At 40.2% G+C, this 16,327-nt stretch overlaps 1 protein-coding gene across 1 annotated transcript in view; it reads left to right on the top strand.

The window, feature by feature from the left end:
* LOC137562326 (dynein axonemal heavy chain 3-like) overlaps positions 1–16,327 on the top strand; it is a 1,996,682-nt gene that overhangs the window by 1,957,829 nt on the left and 22,526 nt on the right. The window contains exons 74-75 of the mRNA XM_068273663.1: positions 8,458–8,550; positions 13,363–13,461. Coding sequence (XP_068129764.1) covers positions 8,458–8,550; positions 13,363–13,461 — 192 coding nt within the window. The remainder of the gene's footprint in view (positions 1–8,457; positions 8,551–13,362; positions 13,462–16,327) is intronic.

Here is a 16,327-nt window from a genome sequence, read left to right as displayed (position 1 = left end):
CCAAACATTGTGATAGGGACATAATTTAAACGGTTTTATAACCGGGACAAATGGGCAAATACATTACATGGGTTTTAATTACAGTAGCATGCATTATTTAAAAACTATAATGGCCGAAAACTGAAAAATAATGAATTTTTTCCCACATTTTTTCCTATTTTCCCATTAAAACATATTTAGAATAAAATAATTCTTGGCATAATGTCCCACCTAAAGAAAGCCTAATTGGTGGCGGAAAAAAACAAGATATAGTTCATTTAATTGTGATAAGTAATGATAAAGTTATAGACGAATGAATGGAAGGAGCGCTGAAAGGTGAAAATTGCTCTGGTGCTCAAGGGGTAAAACCCCTCAGTGGTTAAGTGGTTAACCATGGGTGCACCAGGTTTAGTATATATTTTTTCCCCCTGGTTTCATCCTCTAAACTTAGGTGTGTCTTATAGTCCGAAAAATAATAGTTTTTTTCAATACAGTAGTTCAAAAAAACACAGGGGCCCATATGCAATTCACTTTTTCACCTGACTTTTCTCTTAGTAGATCCTTTTTTAGTGTCTGCCATTTAGAGATAAGTCCACCATTATCTCCTTTGTAAAAAGCTTTTAAGTGATTTTTGCAATTGTTGACACCTGTTTACATCATTGTCTTGAGCTTTCTCCACCCTGGTCGGAGAGGTGTTTCCTTACCTTTCTTCTACTTTCTAAGATCCCGAGTGGATCCTGTAATCCCGAGTGGGTTTGGGTTAATTTTTTTAACCTGTCTATACAGTGGTTTCTTTTGAAGTAACCAATGTCTGTGAGAATTATTCCAGTTACTGAATCTCAACTGAATCTTTCCTTAAATAAACTACCATATATTGGGCTCTCTGGCTCACTTTTTGTGCTTTCTTAAGTACACCCTATGATTCAATAGCTTGTTGAACTACCTTTTGCAGTAATAGCTTGACGTAATAATTTTCTTTATAATGTTATTAGACTCTAACATTTTTATGGAGGAAATCTGGCCAACTCTTTTTTGCACTGTAGCTTCAGTTCATTGAGGTTTGCAGTAGGTGAGACCGCTCTACCTCTGTTACCTCAGGCAAGGTGCTGGAAGCCAATGCGGCAGATCAGAATGCAAAGTAGATGAAATCCGCACACCCGCAAGTAAAGTCCAAGGGTTTTTATTGAATCCAACTCACAAAAGCAGTAAAATGGCTGACATGTTTCGGATCATATCCTTACTCATAGCCTAAACATATTGACATCTTGGTGGACCATATATACTCCCAGACCCGCCCCTAAGGGTGTATACTCTTGAGGTCATAAAAAGTCGATCTCAATTAAGGTTTTAAAGGTGCAGGACTGTGAGCCTGCAGGGATGTATACAGATTCACCATCACAATATTGTCATGCACAAAATACAATGACTAAAATACAGAATACAAAAATACAAAATTATCAAAAAGTTAAAACGATATCAATATATAAAATTAATATCCCACCTGGCATTTAAGCCTTTCGGTTCCCTGGTACCCATCTGTAAAATCCAGAAAGCCTCCCTTGTTCGTAATTTCTTATATAGGTCACCCCGTCTAGAAGAAGCAGTAACCCTCTCAATCCCCTGGAACAAAAAGCCCCTCATGTCGCCACCATGTTTCTCCCTATAGTGTCTCGCCACATTGCTAATATTATCTGTCTTCCAGGAGGCCCCATTAAAATGCTCAGAGATCCTTTGTCTCAAACAGCGTGTAGTGCAGCCCACATATTGCAGGCAACAAAATCTGTCATTTATGTGGTCACATGTACAATTTGCAGCCTGCAATATGTGGGCTGCACTACACGCTGTTTGAGACAAAGGATCTCTGAGCATTTTAATGGGGCCTCCTGGAAGACAGATAATATTAGCAATGTGGCGAGACACTATAGGGAGAAACATGGTGGCGACATGAGGGGCTTTTTGTTCCAGGGGATTGAGAGGGTTACTGCTTCTTCTAGACGGGGTGACCTATATAAGAAATTACGAACAAGGGAGGCTTTCTGGATTTTACAGATGGGTACCAGGGAACCGAAAGGCTTAAATGCCAGGTGGGATATTAATCTTATATATTGATATCGTTTTAACTTTTTGATAATTTTGTATTTTTGTATTCTGTATTTTAGTCATTGTATTTTGTGCATGACAATATTGTGATGGTGGATCTGTATACATCCGTGCAGGTTTACAGTCCTGCACCTTTAAAACCTTAATTGAGATCGACTTTTTATGACCTCAAGAGTATACACCCTTAGGGGCGGGTCTGGGAGTATATATGGTCCACCAAGATGTCAATATGTTTGGGCTATGAGTAAGGATATGATCCGAAACATGTCAGACATTTTACTGCTTTTGTGAGTTGGATTCAATAAAAACCCTTGGACTTTACCTGCGGGTGTGCGGATTTCATCTACTTTGCAGTTCATTGAGGTTTGCAGGCATTTGTTAATACACCACTCTTTTAAGATTATTTCACAGTATTTTGGCATGTTGGGGTCTGGACTTTAATAGATTTATTCCAACACTTTGATTATTTTATTTTCAGCCATTCTGTTGTTCATTTTCTAGGACTCTTGGGATTGTCGCCCTGTTGCATGACACAATTTTCGTAAAGCTTTAGTTATCTCACAGATGACCTCAAACTTTGGTATACAGAGTTTATGGTCCACTCAATTGCTGAAAGATGCTAAAGTTCTTTGGTTGCAAAACAAGTCTAAACCATTACCCCTCCACTAGTGAAGTGTGGATATGACCATTTTCATTTTGCCATCATTTTCACAAAAGTTTCACATTTTCGAACAGATGATATTTTCAAAAATATAAAAGGCCATGGAAAAACTCATTTTTGACATGTATGTATTGAAGTCAATTGGCGTGAAATAAAACGTTTTTTAGTCTGTGAGGAATAAAAGGCCAAAATTAGATACCTCAGTAGAGTGAAGCCTCTGGATGACCCAAAGGCTTCTCCAATCCTCCTGCAGCTCGCCACTTTTTGCCGGGTTCCTCTTCTTTTTTACAGCTGCACTCCCATCTATGTATGAGTATGAATTATTATCACAGTGTGCAGGGCACTCAACAAAATAAAACCATTAACATCTCCACTAGCTCAGCTTAACACTGCATGCAATGTCCTTTCAATTTAACAAGCAGCTTAAAAGTCCTCATAAGCTTCCCTCACAGTTGGTAACTTCTAAGGTATACTGCCTTTCCTGTACAAATCCTTCAATAGTAGTACAAGTTTATGCTCACCGGATAATATAGCTGTCCGATTAAGGATCAGCAACACATGCCTCTGGCCTTGCCGGTTCACAGATATGCCACATGCGATTCTCCTCCAATCTTCATTGCTCCATACATGTAACAATAAAAAACATTGCAATAGTGCAACACTGTATGGCTTTTTCCATGCTTCCACAACACCACTAGTGCTCCTTGATAACACTCAAGCACCCAGTGTTTCACCACCGAGCAAAACTTAAGCCTCTCACCAGATATGCTGGCCGACCCAGCACAGATCAGCAATCAGCACTTGCGGATATATTCCGATCACTCCCTCCAATACAGGATATCCTAAGACTCAAACAAGCTGGATATAGTGTAACTCCATTTTATTTAAAATATTAAAAAAAGAAGTGCACTTACAAATTTCCACTTTAAAATGCGCATATCAGATAAAATGATCCCGGGCTCCTCTAGCGTCTGTTCAACTCCTTCAATAGGATTCCTGTACAAATCCTATTGAAGGATTTGTACAGGAAAGGCAGTATACCTTGGAAGTCACCAGAAGTGAGGGAAGCGTATGAGGACTTTTAAGCTGCTTGTTAAATTGAAAGGACATTGCGTGCAGTGTTAAGCTGAGCTTATGGAGATGTTAATGGTTTTATTTTGTTGAGCGCCCTGCACACTGTGATAATTTTTATTTAAAGTGGTACACACACGTTTTAGCAGGTGCGATCCAAATGGAATGTAATCACTACTGGAATATATATAATCTTTTGGCAAAATGGCTCTGGTGAAAATAAGAGTGAGGAGCGCACAGTGTGAAATTACCCCCCCCCCCCCTTTTTTATGTATGAGTATGGCTGCAATGCTTAGGCACACTGATGGCCCCGCGCCTGCGGAGTAGCAGTGAGCCACTTGTGCATGGAGAACAAAGTCATGCATAAGTGGCTCTGTTCTATTCCACAGGCTGTCTGTGTGCCTGCACAGTGTGGTCAAGCTTGTATATAAACAGGTGTTTGGCTGCACAAAGCTATTCGACAAATTCTTGTAAAATAGGTTCAGAGGGTCCCAACGCCAAAACGGCGAGCTTGAGAAGGACGTGGGAACCTCTACTGAGATAAGTATCTATCTTTTGCACTTTTTAACTGACAGGTACACTCAAAAAGGTAGCAGGAAAAAAGGGTGCCGGCTGAGGGTGGACGAAAAGGGCGCCACCATAGACTTTAATGCAATTATCATTAATACAGCGAAAAAAGCAGAAAAAAGGGCACTGCAATAAATATCGTTAAGAACATTAGAACATTAAAGTTTTTTAAGTACTGTATATACTCGAATACAAGTCGGCCTGGTGTATAAATCAACTTAAATATTCATCTCTCTTAAAGAGACACTGAAGCGAAAAAAAAATGATGATATTATGATTTGTATGTGTAGCACAGCTAAGAAATAAAACATTAAGATCAGATACATCAGTGTAATGGTTTCCAGTACAGGAAGAGTTGAGAAACTCCAGTTGTTATCTCTATGCAAACAAGCCACTAAGCTCTCCGACTAAGTTAGTCGTGGAGAGGGCTGTTATCTGACTTTTATTATCTCAACTGTTCCTGGACTATTTACTTTTCCTCTGGCAGAGGAGAGTTCATTAGTTCACAGACTGCTCTGAAAGACTCATTTTGAATGCTGAGTGTTGTGTAATCTGCACATATTATAGAATGATGCAATGTTAGAAAAAACACTTTATACCTGAAAATAAAAGTATGAGAATATTTTCTTTGCTGCTAATCTTCTAGTAATTATTCATAGTACACAACCAATTCACTATATCATATTTTTTTTTCGCTTCAGTGTCTCTTTAAGCTGGAATTTTTATTGACTAAAGTATAAGTCTACCCAGAAAAGTTTGTGGCTGCACTTAAGGCCCAGTAGGGGTTAATGACTGCACTGTATACAGTATTGCAGCCATTAACCCCTCTTGTCCCTTAAGTGCAGCCAATACCTCCTCCAGGCCCCATGTGCAGCAATCATTCACTCCCATTTATGCAGCGCAGTATTTCCTCCTGCCCCTTTCCTTGTTAATTGTTGTGGCCAGGACTTTCAGACCCGTGTTTTCTTGGCATCGTGTTATGCACCGGTGCCATTTCGTTATCCAGCTGGGCCCTTTTTTCACTGCGCCCTTTTTTCATGCACGCCTTAAAAAAGTTTTCATGGGCAAAAATATACATCTTGAAAAAATCCATTATAATTTTGCAAACATTTTAAGTTGATCAAAAATTTATCAAAAATGCTAATGTTCATGCAAAATTGACTTTGGCAAAAAATCATGTCCATCACGACCACTGTGCTTTATAGTTGTCATGAAGTGTTACTGCTGATATGCTATGTGTGGTTTTGGTCAAACCTAGCACTGTGCATATTGGCCAAATGTCTTCAATCTTGTCTTATCTGTCAAACAGACATTATTCCAAAAGTTTTGGGTTTTGTTCAGATGCAACTTTACAAACCTAAGCTATACTGCTACAATACCTTCTACTGCTAATTTCTGTAACGATTGTGGAATTCTCTCCGTGATCAGCGCACAGGACGTGCGCTGACACTGCGGAAATCCTCCACAAGCGTATAATTTGAGGGAACCCAGCAAAAGGTGCAATGCACCTGTAGAGGGAAATTCCTGTCGGCAGGTGGAGCTGTGGAGTGCAGAGGAACAGCTCCTCTGCCCTGCCACAGACGCCAGACAGGAATTGCACGAAGGGAAGAAACGCAGGGCAAGATAGCCCTGAAAGAGAGAGATCAAAGCGACAGAGGGTATGTGTGTCCACCAATCTAGTCGCCACCCTGCGACGATGAACACACAACCAGGAAGATAAGGTGAGAAGGCAATCGCCAGAGATGGCGGTTGCTAACAGCGACACAAGACCGAATAAGCACAGATGAGGAATGTATGTATGTCCACAAATCTAGCCGCCAACCTGCAACGACGGACACACAACAGAGGAAACCAAGTGAGAACGCAATCGCAAGAGAAGCGATTGCGAAAGAGAATGAGCACAGGGATAGAATGTATGTATGTGCCCCAATCTAGTCGCCAACCCGCGACGGTGCACACACAACAGCAGAAACGAAGTAGGAACGCAATCACAAGAGAGGCGATTGCCAGAGGTGACACAAGGCTTAAGCAAGACAGGGCATGAGAGTAGCAAAGGCACAGCAATAATACAATGAAAAGATAAGGAAAACAACAAACGCTAGCTAAACGCGAACACCGCACTCATTCGCAACAGTGAACGCGTTTACTGCGCGGTCTCCGCGTGTTAAGCACAACAGAGACAAGCACGCCTAACTAAACACCGACAGACAAACATGAAACATAGGATGCGAGCGCTTGCTTAACGATTACCTCACCGAGCCTCCAGCAAGCGTTCGTATCAGACAAGACAGATACACGAAAACAGGAATAAGAAAGAGATACGATCCATCGCTCTTTCCGCCAGAGCGAGTGCGATCCAAGTAAGGCAACAGAGCTTGCAGGATCCCCTGCTCTTTCCGCCAGAGCAAGTGCGATCCAAGTATAGCAAGAGAGACAGAACAGGCAATACAAACAATACAATCCTGACTGCTCTAGCAAGGATGCCTAGCGCAGTCCCAGGAATACTCTAAGCTAATCTTCAAACAATAAGCAGGGCTGACACTCCAGGGGTTTTTCACAGGACAAACCCTTATGAGCAGCCAAGTACTGTGGAATCACATAGTATATATAGAGCCAGCCTACAAAGGATTTGGCTAGGCAATTTGCATGACAAACATATGCAAATTCCTCAGCAGCAGCAAGTGGTCAAAAAACTGCCTGCCTGCGCAGGCAGCTGAGCGGATCATTACAATTTCCAAGTAACCTTCCAAACAAGCCACACTTGTTCATTTTTTTCTAATTATTGTGTCATGAACTTTGCCATTTAAACAAAACTAGGCTCTAGAGTCTAAGGCCGGTTTCACACCAGCAACCAGCATTTTGGATGCGGTGCAATCAGATAATTGAACCGTAACGCTAAAAACAGGCTTGGGAGATACCGGCGGTAATGCACGGTAATCTCACCTCTGTCAGTCAAACTATAAGTGAGGCTCTCTAGCCCTCACTCCTTTAGCGGAAATACGAATTGCAAGGAAGTGTTTTGAAAAAGGGGCCTGAGATGTAGATCTTGTTTTTTTGCAAAGTCTTTGTGCATTGTACGGTCCACTTGAAAATAATTTTCCTCACTGCAGAATGGTGGACTTCAAATTTGTAAATAGCATTAAAACATTTCCCAGAATAATGGGCGATAACAATAACTTCTCTAAGATCATCGCTGATATCTTTCCTCCTTGACATTGGCCTCCATTCACTAAGATCATGCTGGAGATAATAAGGCAAGAGAAAACTTACCTCCACACAGTGAGAGAGTAATCTTATCTCTTCATTCCATAAGTTACCTCCTCTGTAGTTATTTTACCTCCTCTGTAGTTAATTTACCCTCTCTGTAGTTAATTTACCTCCTCTGTAGTTATTTTCACACGCCTGTCTTTAACTCTGGAGTTATTTTAAGGATTGGAGAGTTAACTTAAAGACAGAAGAGTTAACTTTAGGTTTGCCTGACGTAAAATGTTTCCTGAATACTACATGCCTTATCACCATGGTAACAACTCTAGAAGAGTTATTAAAGACAGGAGATAAACTTAGTGAATTGAGGCCATTGTGTTAACACAATTCTGAATAGTCCTGACCAGCAAACTGCCAAAATTTCTGTTTTGTTTAACCTGGTCACTATGAACATTTAATCAAGTGCATTTGATTAGCAGCACCTGGCTAGTACTTATCCCCTAATTTCCTTTGGAAGAGGTAAGGTTGTACTTGTTCACACTCTGCTTCTGCATTTTAAATTATTATCCTTATAATTAGGGACATGGTGTAGTATGTCATGTTTTATTGTTTTATATCAGATCTCATTTCAGGTGTGCGGGGCTAGCCAAACTGATGTTTACATTTTTTTTTCACTTTCTCAATCCACAGCACTTTTTCAATAAACCAACAAGAATGTTCCTACAGCAGGACGTAAATGTTATTCTAATTGCTCACCAAAAGTCTTTGCATTCTTTCTCTATCTCTCCCTCCACCTTCTTCTCAAGCTTTCCTTTTTCAGTCAAATTAATGTTCATTATACCTATTCTGATATTCAGTGCATATTTATCATGCAGGTGTTTGGGCTTCATGTAAACGCAAATATCACCAGGGAACATAAAGAGACAGCAGAACTTTTTGACTGGATACTAACAACTTTACCTAATCAGGTACAGAAAGTTTTTATTTGTCACTAAAGGGGAACTGCAGACAAAAAAAAGTCTATGTTAATGGATAGCTGGTACAAGGTATTATTCTCAGGTTTTCTTTCTCTGGGCTGAAAACTGTCCCCTATTTCCTGACTGCAGGAACTAAAAGTGGAAATAATGATCTTACCTGAAATACAAAAAAAAAGATTTGGTGGCTGAACTTTGATGTGAAGATTTTCAGTAACTTGTCTCCTAGGAGAAAACTCAGGAGAAATTGTTAATTGCATATGGGCCATTGGCCTTTATCCAATTAATTTTTTCTCCTAGGAGATAATTTTTCATCTTCTGTTTAAAATAACTTTTTAGCTTTCTGCAATTTAAAAAGTATCAAAAAGTAAGTGAAAAAGTACTGTCAAAATTATTTTGAGTACAGTATTTTCTTGTTTGCTGGTGGCTTAAAAGGCATTTTGATGAAAATCTCACCCAGGAAAAAATTTAGGAGAAAAAGTGAATTGGATTAGGCCCACTGTATTTTAACTGGAATTTAACCACTCTTGCTCCATAGACGGCAAATTCTGAACATGTGGGTTATTCTGCGGCTTTGGATGCATTTTCCAGGTGGGATGCCATCTCATTTAAATGTAGTCTCCTGTGGCTCACTGCACATAAAATGCTATAATCTAGAAAATAGCCAGCCCACCCAGGTTTATAACTAACCACCTCCCAATCTCCTAACACCAATTGGCGGTGGGAGCGTGGAAGGCACAGGACCACCTACCACCTATTGGCACAATCACAGTCCTCGCAGATTAGCAGGGAATGAGCGCTTGCCCAAGCATGCGTTCCCTGCAGGGAGACAAATAAGGCTGCCGCAAACAGCCTGCCAGCTGCGATCAGAGCTGGCAGGCTGAAATAATAAAAAAAGCAAATATTTAGTTGAACAGCACTGCGATTTAGCGCAGCGCTGTACAGGGCACAGACCTGTCACTTAACTATCCCTAACAGCTCACAATCAACTCCTATACATAGGCTGATGCCTATGTATAGGTAGTGTATTGTATGGATCGCAGTTTAGGGCCAATTTAGGTGGTAAGGGGGGGTCAAAGAAACAGGAGTTAAAAAAACTGATAATCTTTTATAAAAAAAAAAATCATCGCAGTTTAGGGCAAATTTGGGGGAGGGGGAATCAAAGAAACAGGGCTTTTTAAAAAAGAACAAAACAGAAAGCTGATACTCTTTTATTAAATAATAAAAAAAAAGATCGCAGCAGCAATTAGGTGGCAAGGAAAAGAAGTAAGAATCATTTGGGGGCTAAGTTGCATGACTAAGCAATAAACTGTTAAAGCTGCGCTATGCTGAATTGTAAAAAATGGCCTGGTCACTAGGGTGTAAACCTGTGGTCCTCAGGAGGTTAAAAGGAATAATTTGTGATTGTCTACCTTTTTACCATAAAGTGTTAGGCCCAGTTCACACTGGCAAAAAAAACGGTCTGTTCACAGATCCTAACAAATGCGAATGGATCCAGTGTTAACCTATGGATCCGTTCACATTAGTCTGTTAGAACGGATCTGTTCCACACAATCCACTGAACGAACCACAGATTTGGTTCTGCAGCAATTTTTCCAGACCACTGATCCCAGGGGAATGGAAACAGAAGCTGAAGCACTGCATTGGAGGGAATAGAAGCAGCTGAACAGCAACGGCATGAAAATGTATTCGAATGACCTGTAATCATATCCGTTTTAACAGATTCATTTGCCACTTAATTGCCAGTGTGAACTGGGACTTAAAGAGAACCAGAGACGAAGCACCCTCATGTATTTTATTACATTTATCAGTGGGAACATGACAGTAAACACCTATCATGCTTTTAGTTTTATTCTTCTCAGTCTAATCTATTTGTTATCAGCTGTGATAACAATCCACCGACTGATTCAGTCTAGGTTTGACCTTGAATCATTATAGCTGAGTCACTCTTCTGTGGAGTCTTTTCAAGCCCAAGCCTGCCCCCTCCTGGCTCAGATTTCCTACTCGGAGCTGTTGACATGGGAGGGGCTGCTGCTGCCGAGAAAGAAGCTCTGAAACAGACAAGTGTAGCTGTGTGCACTGTGCAGCCAGTCATTATCTACTGTATGCAGTTTCATTTCTATGAGAGACACTTCCTACAGGCAGCCACACAGCATGCCAGAATAATAAAGTTGAAAGCACACAGATGAAAGCCTGCAGCAGCCCTGCTTGTCTATAGTTTCATAGAGGCTAGACAGCACATCCAGAACAGCTTATAACCTGGAAGCAGAAGGGATATGAGCCGGCGGCCATATTAGGTATTTCCTGGAGCAATAATGGATAAAAAACACTCAAAAAGGCACACCAGAGTGGCGAAATTATCAGGTAGAGCATTTATTCTTTACAAGCTATCGACCGATAAGTTTATTTTGTGTGAATCGTTCATCTTTGGTTCCCTTTAAAGTTAAAAAAATAAATAAATAAAGATAAACAAGACTATATTAAGAATATTTTAATAAATGTTGATAAAATAAACACATCTGGCTTAAATTCTAGCCCTGTAGTCTCTGCTTGCTTGGACAACACTGCCCCTCCATCCATACTAGCTGCAATCTTTGCTGCTTGCTGCGTGACATCCCAACATTGGTATTTTTGAATTTGCAGCGGAGTCTTCCTATTGGTCCAGTCACCTACAACAATGGAAAACCTCAGCAGAAAAAAAAACCAAATAAATCCAGGTAGAATAGGAAAATCTGAAGTTACAGGCGGCAGGGTGAAGGTAGCTTATTTGATTTTTCCACTGTGAATTCAGGCAAATAGGAAGCCTGTGCAGCCAATTCAAATATGCTAATATCTGGGATCTAGGTATATGTGTTATGGGAAATGTGGCAAATTCAGGGTGGTATTTTCCAAGCAAAGAAGTATTTGAGAGAAGAACGACAAAATAACACAGAAGAAGAAAAGAAAATCATTATAATCGACATTTACTTTTATTTAAAAAATAATCATTTTAAAACATGGCTGTGATTACTTTGTTAAAACTTTTCTACATTGTCCAGTTTTCTTTTTACCTTCTAACCCATTATGGTAAAAGGAAGGCTTTCAGAAAAGACACAGTGGGCTTGATTCACTAAGACAAATAGCATGCCTTATCAAAGTTAGCACGACTTATCAAAGTTAACATGCCTTATCAGAGTAGCATAGTGAACTTATGCCTGCTAATTGGCAATGACGAGAGATCTACTCGTCCTGCCCTGAGCCCCTGCGGGTTCGTAGCGCTCGCTATGCTACTCTGATAAGGCATGTTAACTTTGATAAGGCATGCTAACTTTGATAAGGTGTGCTATTTGTCTTAGTAAATCAAGCCCAGTAGCTTTTATACATGGGGATGTGGGAATTACTATTTTATTGCCCCCTTAATAAAGTGGTAACCAGATAGAGCCATGAGCACCCCATATTATTTTTCCCACCTCTCCCAGGACACTTTAGGTAGGAAAGAGCACTTCGATGTAAACATGAAGTACCTGCCCAATGTAGTCCCATGGACTGGGGATGTGAATGGCTGAAAACCCACACTCAGGCCCTGCCTTTCTGGCAATCCCAACTTTCATTGTGTGTGAGTTTTGAAGGATTTGTTGAGGGTGGTGAGTGGTTTTATTTTATTATTATAGAGACATAGGAAATGAAAATTGATTTTAGCTACATAATAGCATAAAAGTATAATGACTCTACATTGAAATGAATTATGAAATGAGACCACCTGTTTTCTACTCAACAGCACAACTTAGCAGCCAGAAGTAATTGTGGCATTGCACATAAACAGACATTTCTAATAACTTAGTCCCGATGCCTGTGGGTGTGGATGAGGTGGAAGAAAGCAATTGGGGATCTGGTGGTAGCATATTCTATTCAGCAGGCTGAGAGGGATATTGAATAGCTTTGAGTTATAAGCATAATTAACCTTTTCCCTTGACTAACCCTAGCACTATCCAGACGATACAACTCTAAGGAGAGTCACATATAAGCTGAAAAGGCTCTTTAAAAAGAGGAAGGGACATGGCCTATTCCTCAGAATGCATACACTGATTAAACTGATTTGTTAGTCATTGTTACAAATGAGGGAAACCTGTTACTTATCTACAGACATATTGGCAGTGGATGAAAATGCAGAAGAAAAGGAAAAAAAAAACACCAAACAAACAACTAAAACTGTTATCTATGCAAATCAGCTAGTGAAGCAGCTAGTCAAATTCAGCTCAACGTTGCTGATAACATTTTAGTACTTAAAAAAAGCTCAATGGGTCAATATTTGTGTTTCTTTTGCAGCTGAATGAAGTAGATTTCAGTACAGTACCCAAAAGACTTAAAAATTCAGCCTTCAAATTGAAAATAAAAATGACACTAATTTCTGTTACTAATCTTGTACAGTATTTGTACTACACATACAATTAATTATCTCATCAGTTTATTTTATGGATTTGTTTAAATCACATCTGTAGTGTGCAGTAAGCTTGTCCTATGGCATGCAGGTCGTATTTGGTTTACTTTAAATATATACTGCTGGTGAGTGAGTCCTTAATGTTCTTTTTACATTAAATATTGTTAAAGTGTTAGGATAATATGCCTTTTTCTAATAGCGGTAGTAACAATTCTTGAAACAGTGCAGATAGAACTGTGCCTTTAATTTTCTTTTTCGTGCTGTGTCAAAATATCTAGAATTGATATGCCGTAATAAATGTGATTCATCTTAACCACTTTATTTTGACTGTGCCTGTTACAAAGTGCTATCTTCCTATAACTTTGTAATGTCATCTGTCTACTGTCTAGACAAGTGGAGGTGGAAAATCAACATCTGAAGTTGTCCACGAACTTATAGATGACATTCTGTCAAAGATACCAGAGGATTTTAATGTAGAGGAAGTCAAGGTACCCATTATGTGTTTCTTGGATGATGTGTGGGAAACATTGTTATAGAGAAATATTGTTTTCAGTGGCTTTTGAGATTTTCTATCATTAATATGATATAGTTATGGCAATGGTGTGGGCACTCTAAAATAGGATTTATGTTAGAAGATAGCACAGTTTGTAAAAACCATTTAGTTGCAGAAGTGTTAGTGAATTGTATGTACTAAGTAGAATAACCACACTGTAAATAATTACTTAAGTGTTCTCATCTCTGTCATTTTATAAACTGGAAAAAGCTGGCACTAGTAGTAATAATACTAGTAGTAATAATAGTAATGTGAGCAGCAGAAGAAGAAATGCTGTTCATAGTAAATACAGAAATATCATTGGCAGCAGAGTTGTTATCAGATATAGTACTAGTAGTAGTAGTATTAGGGAAGATGGTAGCAGTAGTACTAGCAGCAGCAGCAGCTTGTTAACAGGTTCATTATAATTATGTAGAGATAGAAATAGTGCCAGTAGTACCTTCAGGAGTAGCAGAAGCAGAAGAGTTAGCATGATTGGCAATAGCACCAGCAATACCTTCAGCAGGAAAAGAAGAAATAGTATAATTATTATTTCAGTCACAGAGAGGAAAAAGATGGGCACAGCTGCTAAAATACCCTTTATTGTGGCTGGGTTGACACAAAAAAGCTTACAGCAGTGGAGGCAAAGGCAAGTCTGACAGCTGTTTCGCAGGGACTAGCCCTGCTTCATCAGAGCTTCCAGGGCTCAGTAATATGTCTGTTTACAAAGTTCCCAAAGTACTGCTCTGAAAGCTGCTATTACATTTTATTGCATAGCTCTATTAAAATCTATCTAGTGATCACTTCTCAGCTCTCTGTGCTTCTGCTATGTGTGCAGCTCAGTCTCAGCACTGCTGCTGTTTGCTAGTTGTAGCTGACAATGTTAAGTAAACAAAAGATAATTATATCCCAGATTTGGCAACAAGCTTTCCACTGAAGAAGAAACTGCTGCATTTAACTGTTTGAATGCTGTTCTGCAACCAATTTTTTTTGGTGGTAGCAGGTTTAAGGTGGCAAATAATCTTTTAGAGCAAAGAAAAAATGCTGAGTTTCAAACCACTCTAATAATGATAGTTTTATCACCTGCCGATCTAATGATATGCCTACATATTACTTCTATATCAATGTGAACACAAAGGCAATTCTGAAACAGCAATTACATTACAGTCTTCAAATTAAGGTGTCTTACTGGGGATATGGTCACATTTTATGTCTGCCCTAAACCCCTGCAGTGCCCTCCCCGTCTACTATGTTAAAATGCATATAAAAACTTTCTGGCAGGCTGTGTTTGTATCGGCTCAGAGAGCTCATATATCACATGGATCTTTCAACAGACAGCAGAGCTGTGCAACACATAGGCAGGAGGCACAGCTGAACTCTCAACAAAGATGCTTCTGTTCCAACAGGAACTTGTGTTTCAAAGGAATGTTGCTGTCTAGGTGTTTTCACTGAAGCACAGAGATTTTATCCTACTCTTTTTATCCCAGAGAAAGTCAATGGTAATCTTCATTGCAAGTGGAAGCCAATGTCAAAGACCTTTCCAGCATGAGTTAAAGCTGAACTCCAAGTTCAACAAAGCTAATCTTGGAATAATTTCCACTTCTACTGCCATGGAAAGTGCAAGATGTACAGTGAATCTTAATACTCTCAGAGCTTACTTGAGGGTATAAAAGTATTTTCCTATTTGGAGAGTGTAGAAAATAGATTAGATTTTTTTGAGGGTGCCCATATTTAGACTTTCTGGGTGGGGTCATTAAGTATCCTGTTGGCCCTGAAACTCAGTCTGGAGGTGTGTAGGAGGTCCAGAGGTGGATCATTGGGTCACCCTTACTGCCTCTGGACCTCCTACACACCTCCAGACTGAGGTTTAGGACCAACAGGATAATTAATGACCACGCCTATCCTTCAACCATCTCCCATCAGCTTCCCCCCCGCTACAGAACAATCCTCACTAAGACCTCCAGGCACAAGAACACCTTCATCCCCCAAGCCGTCTTCCTGCTGAACTTGAGCCACCACCCCCGCAAACTCCCCCAGTCTTTACATTGCTGTCTAAGTTATGTTTGCAATCTTTTTCTTTTTCTCTGTACTTCTGAGTGTGTCTAATATGCCTGTTACTATACTGCACTACAGTATTCCATGCCGTGTACTAGTGTTGGGCGAACAGTGTTCGCCACTGTTCGGGTTCTGCAGAACATCACCCTGTTCGGGTGATGTTCGGGTTCGGCCGAACACCTGATGGTGTTCGGCCAAACTGTTCGGCCATATGGCCGAACTAAGAGCGCATGGCCGAACGTTACCCGAACGTTCGGCTAGCGCTGTGATTGGCCGAACGGGTCACGTGTAGTGTTGGGCGAACATCTAGATGTTCGGGTTCGGGCCGAACATGGCCGAACTCCGAACATAATGGAAGTCAATGGGGACCCGAACTTTCGTGCTTTGTAAAGCCTCCTTACATGCTACATACCCCAAATTTACAGGGTATGTGCACCTTGGGAGTGGGTACAAGAGGAAAAAAAAATTAGCAAAAAGAGCTTATAGTTTTTGAGAAAATCGATTTTAAAGTTTCAAAGGGAAAACTGTCTTTTAAATGCGGGAAATGTCTGTTTTCTTTGCACAGGTAACATGCTTTTTGTCGGCATGCAGTCATAAATGTAATACATATAAGAGGTTCCAGGAAAAGGGACCGGTAACGCTAACCCAGCAGCAGCACACGTGATGGAACAAGAGGAGGGTGGCGCAGGAGGAGAAGGCCACGCTTTGAGACACAACAACCCAGGCCTTGCATGAGGACAAGAAGCGTGCGGATAGCAATTTGCATT

The sequence above is a fragment of the Hyperolius riggenbachi genome, chromosome 3, assembly GCF_040937935.1.
Source record: "Hyperolius riggenbachi isolate aHypRig1 chromosome 3, aHypRig1.pri, whole genome shotgun sequence".
NCBI lineage: Eukaryota > Metazoa > Chordata > Amphibia > Anura > Hyperoliidae > Hyperolius > Hyperolius riggenbachi.
This window is presented reverse-complemented; position numbering and strand designations above follow the sequence as displayed.